Here is a 12,746-nt window from a genome sequence, read left to right on the forward strand (position 1 = left end):
ACAAGTAGAAATGTGTCCTGGGCAGCAGGCATGAACCATCTCCTGAGAAATTTGACCTTGTGCTATTACATTTATATAGTGCTTACCACAGGGCATTGAAGGGCATTACTCAGAGCCAGTTCTTTGTTAAACAGCAGAAAGGGAGATTTGATAACATTGTCCGGTAGAGGTGGTGATCAAGAACAGGTTACATGGAAATTTGAAGGAGCAGCAGCGCAGTATTGTGCGAATAAATTAGGACTTGGGATATAGGTGAAGCAGAGTACACATTCCTTCGATTTGACAGTACTTTGAAGTACTAAAACCAGTAGGCTGCTTGATTTAAATGAAATGATGAAAGTTGCGAGTGGATTCTTGTGGAAAATGTAGACCTAGCTAGAACTTTCTTGTTTTATAGGGTACTTTATACAGCAGAACATGCCTTCATGTTTTGCATTGTCTTGTCTGGACGGATCCTTACTACCTACACTGGAACAGACAGCACATCCTGACTGCCCACTCAGTGGGAGAAGTAACCTGTGTAACTTAAGAGGGCACCCAGATTTTATATAACACACAGCAGTGCTCTGGCCCACGTTTTGACTTGATGGTTCACTAGCTTTGCCAAAACTAGTTTACAATATTCAGTGAAATAGGATATAGTCAGTCATACCCAACAAAGAAAGGCTCCAACGTAATGAAGCACCTAGACCAATACTGTTAATGGATGTAGATGCCGATATGTATACAATAATTCTAGTAGCTAGGTTTAGCACCCTTTGGACTGGCCTAACAGACCCAGGTTTTTGCGGTTAGAAGTAGAACCTGGAGCTATCGCTGACAAATAGCACTAAAATGACTGTATGCAGAACCTGCCAGCAGTCCCTCCTACTTTTGTTTGATGCTGAGGAAGCGTTCAAACATTTGAGCTGTCAGTTCCTGGGTTGCATCCTCCAGAATCTGCCTTGATTATAGAAATTGGGTTCTTTCTGGCTATCTGGATCTGAAAGCCTTTCAGTGTGCATTCTTATAGCATTTCCTTGAAGTAGTAGACAAAGGTGTCTCCTTCCCCTATACTGTCTACACTGGTTGTTTAAGGTACTTCTTTGGCTATGGTTGATAATTTCTAGCTCAGGTTGGGGAGGTTAAACCTTTCAAATTTATTTTGGACATGCTTCTTCATATGGAGAAATTGCTTTGACAAGACTTGAAGTTTGAAGGTTACATCGTTGGCCTTCTATCTGCGATGCCCAAGCCCTTCTACATCATCTAGCTGAATGAAGTAACATTACCTGCTCTGCGAGTGTCCAGTTATAGTAGGTGGAACGTTTTTGTGCTTTAGACCAAGCACTGAAAGCCTTATTTTCAGAAGATAACTCATCAGACCGTGGCTAGTTTTTTGCAGGGCAGCAGAAGCTGCTTTAGTAGCCTTAAATCAAGTTACAGCACTAGGTGGTGAAGTGGGAGAGGAGTTAGCAGAGGTAGGATTTTTTGCCAAGTAAGAAGTTTGCCACCTTTTGAGTCCTGTTGGTTATAAAAATTAAGTATAGACTTCAAGTAACAAATGTTTGATCTCACTTCTTTCAACTACAACCCCTAAGATTGAGGGACACAAACTGGTGGAAGAGGCCTCATGCATTCCAGACATCTAGGCCATAGAACACATGCTGGTAGTTTCAGATCCCTAAAAGAGAAACTTGGACTATTGACATAAGGTTAAGACATTAAGATCCAGATGCTTAGATACACAAAAAGTAAAAAGGTTTAGCAGTCCTATTAGACAGATATATTGGATGCCAATTTCATTTTATGGTGGGTGGCAGTAGTTTTCAATTCTCTCCAACAAGGTATAAGACAATGGCACAAACATATTGCACTAAATAAATTGCACTTTTTAACCAGCCTTTTAAATAAGTTTGACAAATCATTTCTGTTTACTAGGTCTTCAGCCTCCAAAAATATTTCAAGGAATTCCTTTTCTTATCAATACTCCTGCTCAAAAACACATTTTATATCTGCTCCTGCTAGAGCCAACTCAAGATCCATTCAGATTCGTCTCTAACACGTAAAGGGCAATTCATTTTCCATATTACCCCCTAGCTATTGAACTGCTCCTATACCTTCTATTGTTCCTGGATTTGTCAACCCCTTTGCCACTTAATGCCTCCATGAACATTTTTCTAGACCATCTTCTCTCTGCATGACTAACGTTTTTTCGATGGCATTTCCTGTGCCTAATTCACTGTTAAATCCAGCCATTTGCTCCTTTCACTCCATCACATCCCTAACCGAAAGGGATCAACTATCTACTTATTTGTATTCTTTAATAACTTAAGCAGACATCTGCCAGAAATATTATACATTATCCCCAACAGGTTCTTATTACTGACACAAATACACATCTCCCCCTTCTTGAATGCTTGTAATGATAGCTTTACATGGCAGACACCCCCAGGGTCCACTATGAAGGCCATGTATATTTTTTCATCTTCAAGTCAACAGTAGTTACTACATCCAGGGCTCTATGCTGTGTGAGTCTGGAAAAACATCTCTGTATAAGTTAGTTCAAATCAGTCTGCACAGCACATACCAAAGATCATGTTCCTTCACATCCTTTTCCAACTGCCTTCAAGGAAGCCCTCAAGACCCACCTGCCGCTTTGTGGAAATCCCTCACTGTCAGTCTGTCATGGTCAGAGCTACCATGGTTGGTAGTGCTTTAAATCTTGTCCTGGTTTAAAGATATTATTTGTCAAACGTGATTCAGCTTCCATCTTCCTGGATTTTAAAACTTTATTGTGCCACTTTTCTGCAGCCGCTTGTACAAACATCTGTTTAGGTTCTGTGTACATTCTGTTCAAAATAATTTAAGCTAATATGTTTGGACATTGGTAAGTATTGTAATGCATCCTGTAGCTTATAGTATTTCAAAATATGCTTTGTGAAGAAATTGTTTAGTCTGCCACAGCGCTACACATTTATTTTTTTATGCTTGGAGCCTAAACAGCAGAAAATGTGAATTTAATCCCTAATCAAAAGTCAAATTATTGACTGAAGGTAATCTTCTTAAAAAGCTTATTTGTGCCCTAAGAATGCTTTAATTTAAACATATTTATACATACAATTGGTATTCAAAAAATGAACTGGCTCAATATAATGCTTATTCTTTTTCCTAGCTGGTGTGCGAATGGTCTATCCAGCATGCTTTGTTCTAGTTCCTCAGACAGACATCCCTCCTCAAAGTTCTATGGGATCATCTCATTGCGCAACTACCTGTTTGGGTGCCCACCAAGTGCCTGCTTCCACTAGAGATCCTGCCATGTCTTCAGTAACACTGACTCCACCTACGTCACCTGAAGAAGTTGTGCCAGGTGCAGTACATATTTTGGCTTTCTTAATGTGAATTGTGTTGTGGTTGCCTTTGGATAAGGAATAAGAATAAGGATGCAGTCCACAATCCTCTAGCAAGTCCCATTTATGGCCTTTGTTTCTTAATTTTGCATCTGAGTAATTGTTAAATTCAAAATCTTTAAGACAGTAATTGTTCGATTTCTGCTGTATTTGGTGATTGCAGTAGCCCTCCGGTGGAGTGGCATGGAGGCAAATGTGTTTTCGCTTTCTTCTTGTGAGGTATGTCCTAAAAGATGGAGAATATGTTGGTAAAGTCAGTGGCAAACATTTCTGATCGCAGGTCAACAGTACTTGGATTACTGATTTTATGCATGTGGACCATTCTTACTGTGATATTACTTTGTGATAATACCGTAAAAGCAAACCCTGGCAAGGTGTGGTGTGAAGGGAATTTTTTTCCTGGCATGTTTATGCTCCACATCCTTGGCTGCTTGTGTAACCTTGTTCCCTACATCCTACTACTTTTCATGGTTAGATGTTCATTGCAGAATGGCTTTATTCCTTGAAGCCCCACAATGACTTTCCTAAATTTAGTGTATTTAACTTTTATCCATCCACATCTGACTTGCTCCTGGCACTTCAGTGTAGCACCTCTTCCTCTGTCTTGCCGCATGTTAGTGCACGGAGGTATTGTAGACCTCTGATTAACTTCTGCTTAAAAACGCCCATAATGCTTTTCTGGCTACAGTATTAAATGATTTTCAGGCTATACTTGGCAGAGTAAGTCACTCAAACTGTGTACCTTTACCGTGGTTTTGAAGACCTGAAATGCGATGATCTATGAGATAATGTACTTTAGGAGTTGTAACAAGTTTAAAGGCCATTTTAGTTTTTGTCTTGCCCTGCTAAGGCTGCTGTTGATATTCAAAGGCCCTGATCCCAACAGGTTAAGCGTACTGTGGCAAAACATCACCTCTGACAAATGGATAATCATCCAACTCGGATATTGCATAGAGCTGATAAAAACACACTGAACGATAAAACAAAGTGTGAGATACCAAAGCAACAAGCACACTGCACCTAAAGAAAGAATTAGCAGATCTGCTACAAAAGCCACCTATAGAAAGAGTACACATTTTAGGAATTGGATAGTAAGTGTACTTGGTTTGCTTCCCAGTACCTATGACAGTTTTGTCATTAAGGCCTATCTTGAGTCTCAGAACCCTAAACAGGTACATCGAAACCTAAAAATTCCAAATGATTACACTGCAAAAGAGCATGCTGCTCCTCAACAAAAGAGACTTCATGACAGTCAATCTCAAGGATGAGTACCTAGATCTGACAATGAACCTACACGTGCCAGTGAACAAAAGGGATAAGTTTCTAATATTTATAGTAGACAGTCAATTACCTGTTCTCACCCTGGACCCCCAGTAGAGAACACCGAGTGCAGACAATGATAAAACAAAATTGCCTGTACCAGAAAGGGTGAGCTGACAGTGGGTATTCTCTAGGTTCCACCTCAAACCAAAATCGCTTGGTGGCATGGCTCCTGGAGACATAAAATTTGGACACCTCAAGCTGCCAATAAAATTTTGGAGGAAAAGAAAGAAGCAAGAAAAGTAAGAAGACTAACAACTCTGAAGTGTTACTCCAAAAAATGGAAAAGGTTTTGAAAATGATGCGGGCTATCATGGTCTATATGAGAATATATATGCTTCTTTCTGCCAGCCAAGACAGCAACTGTGGTTGGCTGTTCTGATTTAAGCCATTTCCACCTTTATAGGATTGAACTCTTATCAAGTGGAAAATTCCCCTGAACATTTTTAGCTTTAGAGCTTTGCATCAAGTTCCACCCCGACAGTCACTGTCCGGAGAAGATGCAGTTTCGCAGTGAAGGTGTTCTTTATTTTTTTTTAAACTGTCTTTCGTCGTTTTATATTTTCTGGCCTTTGGACAGCACAGTGCTAAAACTGCTAGTAGATTATCAAGATTGTGCTCCGTGAGGGGTGCACACATCTCCCTAGACGAGTAAGCATCCACCCAACAAAAGAGCACCAAAATGATGGTGTTTGATTTGCACCGTGGTTGGACATTAGTAAGGTGGCCCATCTTCCAGTTGTCCCAAGGCTTCTTTGACAATTATTGCTTGAATGCGTGGAGCAGATACTGCAATGGGAGAAGCAGTTCTGAAGATCCGTTTCAGTGATGCTACAACCTTCCATTCCGTCTCCCAGCTTCTCGCGGTTTGGTATTATGTTCAGATAGCATCTTAAATGATTTGATCCAATCCGTGTCAGAAGTTACTTGCGTGTTACTGTGGTTCTGCGTGCTTTTTTTTTTTTTTTTTTTTTTAAGTAGATTCAGATGCATTCATCCTAGTTACCCAGTGTCTTTGCTGATGTTGCATGCTGGGTTAAACATGTGTTCGATGGCATCTGTCGCTGTAGATACACATGTTCTGCAATAGCTCGCCATCTGGTGTTGGGTCGGAGTGTTACAAGTTGTTTTTCTTCGAAGAAGTGTTTTCGAGTCACGGGACCGAGTGACTTCTCCTTCTGTGCTCATTGCGCATGGGCGTCGACTCCATCTTCGATTGTTTTCTTTCCGCCATCGGGTTCGGACGTGTTCCTGTCGCTCCGAGTTTCGGAACGGAAAGATAGCTGAAAACGGAAGATTTTCGACGGTATCGTTGCGATCCGGTTCGAGATAAACACACACGACAACGCATTGAACATCGAAGCGCTTCGGTGCCCTTCGGGGTAGATTTCGGCACACCGTCGGGGCCTAGTCGGCCCGACCGCGTGGAGAACAACGCCGATGGAACGGACCCCGTTTCGATTCTGCCCTGAATGCCACAACAAATATCCTTATACGGACCAACACTCGGTCTGTAACCTGTGCCTGTCACCCGAGCACAGCGAAGAATCCTGTGAGGCCTGTCGGGCGTTCCGGTCCCGAAAAACTCTGCGCGACCGTCGAGCGAGAAGACTGCAGATGGCGTCCACGCCAAAGGAGCATCGACAGTTCGAGACAGAAGAGGAACAGGAGGAATCCTTTTCCATCCAGGATTCAGACTCCGACGAACTCGACAATACAAAAACTGTGAGTAAGACGTCGAGATCAGAACTTAAAAAAGGCAAAAAGGCCCAGGGGACGCCACTGCCAACCGGCCATGGCTCAACCCAAATTACCGGTGACCAACAATCGGCACCGAAAAAGGCCCATTCAGTGTCGAGATCGTCCGACTCCGGTCGAGACACCGGCACGCAGCCTCCTCGGGACCGAGAGAGTGCTAAAGAGAAGCATCGACACCGAGAGTTCGGTGTCGACACGGATCGACGCCGAGACAGTGGCGCCGAAGACCATAGGGGCCAAGATTTTTCGGCACAAAAGAAGAGGAAGGTTACCTCTGAGCCGAAAAGACAAACAACAGGGTTTTCGGAGCCGAAAAAAGCACCAACAGACCCAGTTTCAGGCTCCTATACTGAAGAGCATTCTATGTCTTCACACATTAAAAAACACAGATTCGAACAGGAACTGCAATCCACTGAAGTGGATCACACGCAAAAGCGTATCTTTATTCAGCAGGGGACAGGGAAGATCAGTACCCTTCCACCTGTCAAAAGAAAGAGAACACTTCAGTTTATAGCACTAGAGGCTCCTCAGCAACAAACAGCAAAGAAGGTAACACCTCCTCCCTCGCCTCCACCTGTAACTCCGGCTTCGCCGACTTACACCCCGTCACATTCGCCAGCTCACACCGCCATGAGCCACCATGACCAAGATCAAGACGCGTGGGACTTGTACGATGCACCAGTGTCTGATAACAGCCCGGACACATACCCAACTAGGCCATCACCACCTGAGGACAGCACAGCCTATTCACAAGTGGTGGCTAGAGCAGCACAGTTCCATAATGTGGAACTACACTCTGAACAAGTAGAGGATGACTTTTTATTTAACACCCTCTCCTCCACCCACAGCTCCTACCAAAGCCTGCCTATGCTCCCAGGCATGCTACGCCATGCAAAGGAGATCTTCAAGGAACCAGTTAAAAGTAGGGCAGTAACGCCTAGAGTGGACAAAAAGTATAAGGCGCCTCCTACGGACCCTCTCAGCTGCCACCAGACTCTGTGGTGGTAGGGGCTGCCAGAAAACGGGCAAATTCACACACTTCTGGGGATGCACCTCCCCCAGATAAAGAAAGCAGAAAGTTCGATGCAGCCGGGAAGAGGGTCGCTGTCCAAGCAGCAAACCAGTGGCGCATCGCAAACTCACAAGCGCTGCTAGCGCGATACGACAGAGCCCACTGGGATGAGATGCAGCATCTCATTGAACATCTCCCAAAAGATCTACAAAAAAGAGCAAAACAGGTTGTTGAGGAGGGTCAAAACATTTCCAACAATCAAATACGCTCCTCTATGGATGCAGCAGACACAGCCGCAAGGACCATTAATACGTCGGTTACCATCCGTAGGCACGCATGGCTCAGAACGTCTGGATTCAAGCCAGAAATTCAGCAGGCAGTACTTAACATGCCAGTAAACGAAAAACTTCTGTTCGGTCCGGAGGTCGACACAGCCATAGAAAAGCTCAAAAAGGACACTGACACTGCCAAGGCCATGGGCGCACTCTACTCCCCGCAGAGCAGAGGATCTTATACCACCTTCCGCAAAACACCTTTTAGAGGAGGGTTTCGGGGTCAGGCCACACAAGCTAGTACCTCACAGTCCGCACCGTCCACCTACCAGGGACAGTACAGGGGAGGCTTTCGGGGCCAGTATAGAGGAGGGCAATTCCCTAGGAATAGAGGAAGATTTCAAAGCCCCAAAACCACTACCAACTAGCAGTGACTCACACGTCACTCACCCCCCCCCACACAACACCAGTGTGGGGAAGGATAAGTCAATATTACGAAGCATGGGAGGAAATTACTACAGACACATGGGTCCTAGCAATTATCCAACATGGTTATTGCATAGAATTCCTGCAATTCCCTCCAGACATACCACCAAAATCACAAAATTTATCAAAACACCATTCACAGCTTCTAGAGATAGAAGTTCAAGCACTACTGCAAAAAAATGCAATAGAATTAGTACCAAGCACACAAATAAACACAGGAGTTTATTCACTGTACTTTTTGATACCAAAAAAGGACAAAACACTGAGACCAATTCTAGACCTCAGAGTAGTAAACACATTCATCAAATCAGACCACTTTCACATGGTCACACTACAAGAAGTGTTACCATTGCTCAAAAAACACAACTACATGACAACCCTAGACCTCAAAGACGCATATTTCCATATACCAATACATCAATCACACAGAAAATATCTAAGGTTTGTATTCAAAGGAATACATTACCAATTCAAAGTATTGCCTTTTGGTTTAACAACCGCTCCAAGAGTATTCACAAAATGCCTAGCAGTAGTCGCTGCACACATCAGAAGGCAGCAAATACATGTATTCCCGTATCTAGACGACTGGCTAATCAAAACCACTTCGCTCACACAATGCTCAAACCACACAAATCAAGTCATACAAACCCTCTACAAACTAGGGTTCACCGTCAACTTTGCAAAATCCAACATTCAGCCAAGCAAAGTACAGCAATATCTAGGAGCCATAATAGACCCGACAAAAGGAGTAGCAACGCCAACTCCACAAAGAATTCACAATTTCAACAGAGTCATTCAACACATGTCTCCAAATCAGACAATACAAGCAAGAACAATACTACAGCTCCTAGGCATGATGTCCTCATGCATAGCCATTGTCCCAAACGCAAGACTGCACATGAGGCCCTTACAACAGTGCCTAGCCTCACAGTGGTCTCAAGCACAGGGTCACCTTCTAGATCTGGTGTTAATAGACCGCCAAACTTACCTCTCGCTTCTATGGTGGAACAGTATAAATTTAAACAAAGGGCGGCCTTTCCAAGACCCAGTGCCACAGTACGTAATAACAGATGCTTCCATGACAGGGTGGGGAGCACATCTCAATCAACACAACATAAGAGGACAATTGAACATACATCAAACAAAACTGCATATAAATCATCTAGAATTATTAGCAGTTTTTCAAGCACTAAAGCTTTCCAACCAATCATAATCCACAAATACATCCTTGTCAAAACAGACAACATAACAACGATGTATTATCTAAACAAACAAGGAGGAACCCATTCAACGCAGTTAAGCTTATTAGCTCAAAACATATGGAAGTGGGCAATCCACCATCAAATTCGTCTAATAGCACAGTTTATTCCAGGGATCTAGAATCAACTGGCAGACAATCTCTCTCTCGAGATCACCAGCAAGTCCACGAATGGGAAATCCACCCACAAATTCTAAACACCTACTTCACACTCTGGGGAACACCTCAAATAGACTTATTTGCAACAAAAGAGAACGCAAAATGCCAAAACTTTGCGTCCAGATACCCACACAAGCAATCCCAAGGCAATGCCCTATGGATGAACTGGTCAGGAATATTTGCTTACGCTTTTCCTCCTCTCCCTCTCCTTCCTTATCTAGTAAACAAATTGAGTCAAAACAAACTCAAACTCATTTTAATAGCACCAACGTGGGCAAGACAACCCTGGTACACAACACTGCTAGATCTCTCTGTAGTACCCCACATCAAACTGCCCAACAAACCAGATCTGTTAACGCAACACAACCAACAGATCAGACACCCAGATCCAGCATCGCTGAATCTAGCAATCTGGCTCCTGAAATCCTAGAATTCGGACACTTACAACTTAGCCAAGAGTGTATGGAAGTCATAAAGCAGGCCAGAAGGCCATCCACTAGACACTGCTACGCAAGTAAGTGGAAAAGATTTGTTTGTTACTGCCATCATAATCAGATACAACCACTACACGCAACTCCAAAACATATAGTAAATTACTTGCTCCATTTACAAAAAGCAAAGCTAGCCTTCTCTTCTATTAAAATACACCTTGCAGCAATATCTGCATACCTGCAGACTACCTATTCAACTTCCTTGTATAGGATACCAGTCATCAAAGCATTCATAGAAGGTCTTAAAAGAATTATACCACCAAGAACACCACCTGTTCCTTCATGGAACCTAAACGTGGTCCTAACAAGACTCATGGGCCCACCTTTCGAACCCATGCACTCTTGCGGAATACAATTCCTAACCTGGAAAGTTGCCGTTCGATGGCATCTGTCGCTGTAGATACGCATGTTCTGCAATAGCTCGCCATCTGGTGTTGGGCCGGAGTGTTACAAGTTGTTTTTCTTCGAAGAAGTCTTTCGAGTCACGGGACCGAGTGACTCCTCCTTTTGTCTCCATTGCGCATGGGCGTCGACTCCATCCTCGATTGTTTTTTTTCCGCCATCGGGTTCGGACGTGTTCCTGTCGCTCCGAGTTTCGGAACGGAAAAAATAGTTAATTTCGGAAGATTTTCGTCGGTATTGTTGCGTTCGGGATCGGCGTACTTAGATTCAACACCGCATCGAAGATCGAAGAGCTCCGGTGCCCTTCGGGGTAGTTTTTCGATCCTCCGTCGGGGCCTGGTCGGCCCGACCGCGTGCTGAGGAACGCCGATGGAACGGACCCCGTTCCGTTTCTGCCCCAAATGCCACAATAAATACCCCTACACAGACCAACACTTGGTCTGCAACCTGTGCCTGTCACCTGAGCACAGCGAAGACACCTGCGAGGCCTGTCGTGCGTTCCGGTCCCGAAAAACACTCCGAGACCGTCGAGCCAGAAGACTTCAAATGGCGTCCGCACCGACAGCCCAACGGGAGTTCGAGGAACAGGAAGAGGAAGGTACCTTCTCGATCCAAGACTCAGACTCCGAAGGATTCGACGATACACAAACCGTGAGTAAGACGTCGAAAACCACACAAAGAAACATTTACAAGGCCCAGGGGACGCCACTGCCACCAGGCCATGGCTCAACCCATAAAATCGGTGACCGACCGTCGGCACCGAAAAAGGCCCAAACAGTGCCGAGATCGTCCGACTCCGGTCGAGACACCGGCACGCAGCCTTCTCGGGACCGAGAAAGTGCTGGAGACAAGCCTCGACACCGAGATGCCGGTGTGGACACGGCTCGACGCCGAGACAGCGGCACCGAAACAGATCGACGCCGAGAGGTTTCGGCACCGAAAAGGAAAAAAGTCACCTCGGAGCCGAAAAAACACGCAGACACAGTTTCGACGCCGAAACAAACTGCAAGCGACCCAGCTTCAGGCTCTTATACAGAAGAGCACTCGCTAACCTCCCAAATGCAGAAGCATAGGTTTGAGGAAGAGCTACAAGCAACTGATGCGGACCATACGCAAAAGCGTATCTTCATTCAGCAGGGGACAGGAAAAATAAGCACCCTTCCCCCCATTAGGAGAAAGAGAAGGTTGGAGTTCCAGGCGGAACAAGCACCACAACCAAAAGTGGTGAAAAGAGTTACACCACCACCCTCTCCTCCGCCCGTGATTAACGTTTCACCAGCACAAACGCCATCACACTCCCCAGCTCACACCACCATGAGCCAGGGTGACCAAGACCAGGACGCATGGGACCTATACGACGCCCCAGTGTCAGATAACAGCCCAGAGGCATACCCTACAAAACCATCTCCACCAGAAGACAGCACCGCGTACTCTCAGGTGGTGGCTAGAGCAGCACAATTTCACAACGTAAGCCTCCACTCAGAACAGGTCGAGGATGATTTCCTGTTCAACACACTCTCCTCCACCCACAGCTCCTACCAAAGCCTGCCTATGCTCCCTGGTATGCTCCGGCACGCAAAAGACATATTTAAGGACCCGGTCAAAAGTAGGGCAATCACACCAAGGGTGGAAAAAAAGTATAAGCCGCCTCCTACAGACCCGGCTTTCATCACAACACAGCTGCCACCAGACTCTGTTGTTGTAGGAGCAGCTAGGAAAAGGGCCAACTCTCACACATCTGGAGATGCACCACCCCCAGATAAAGAAAGCCGCAAGTTTGATGCAGCTGGTAAAAGAGTCGCAGCACAAGCTGCAAACCAGTGGCGCATCGCGAACTCCCAGGCACTACTTGCGCGCTATGACAGAGCCCACTGGGACGAGATGCAACATCTCATTGAACATCTGCCCAAAGACTTCCAAAATAGGGCAAAACAAGTGGTTGAGGAGGGACAGGCCATCTCCAACAACCAGATCCGCTCCTCCATGGACGCTGCAGATACAGCTGCACGGACAATTAATACATCTGTAACTATCAGAAGGCATGCATGGCTCCGAACGTCTGGATTTAAACCAGAGATTCAACAAGCAGTTCTCAATATGCCTTTTAATGAAAAAGAACTGTTCGGTCCAGAAGTGGACACAGCGATTGAGAAACTCAAAAAAGATACGGACACTGCCAAAGCCATGGGCGCACTCTAC

The 12,746-nt window shown here is 44.9% G+C and overlaps 1 protein-coding gene across 1 annotated transcript in view; it reads left to right on the forward strand.

Moving 5' to 3' along the window:
• MED13 (mediator complex subunit 13) overlaps positions 1 to 12,746 on the forward strand; it is an 865,231-nt gene that overhangs the window by 160,376 nt on the left and 692,109 nt on the right. The window contains exon 6 of the mRNA XM_069226440.1: positions 3,155 to 3,349. Coding sequence (XP_069082541.1) covers positions 3,155 to 3,349 — 195 coding nt within the window. The remainder of the gene's footprint in view (positions 1 to 3,154; positions 3,350 to 12,746) is intronic.

Source organism: Pleurodeles waltl, chromosome 3_1 (assembly GCF_031143425.1).
Source record: "Pleurodeles waltl isolate 20211129_DDA chromosome 3_1, aPleWal1.hap1.20221129, whole genome shotgun sequence".
Lineage (NCBI taxonomy): Eukaryota > Metazoa > Chordata > Amphibia > Caudata > Salamandridae > Pleurodeles > Pleurodeles waltl.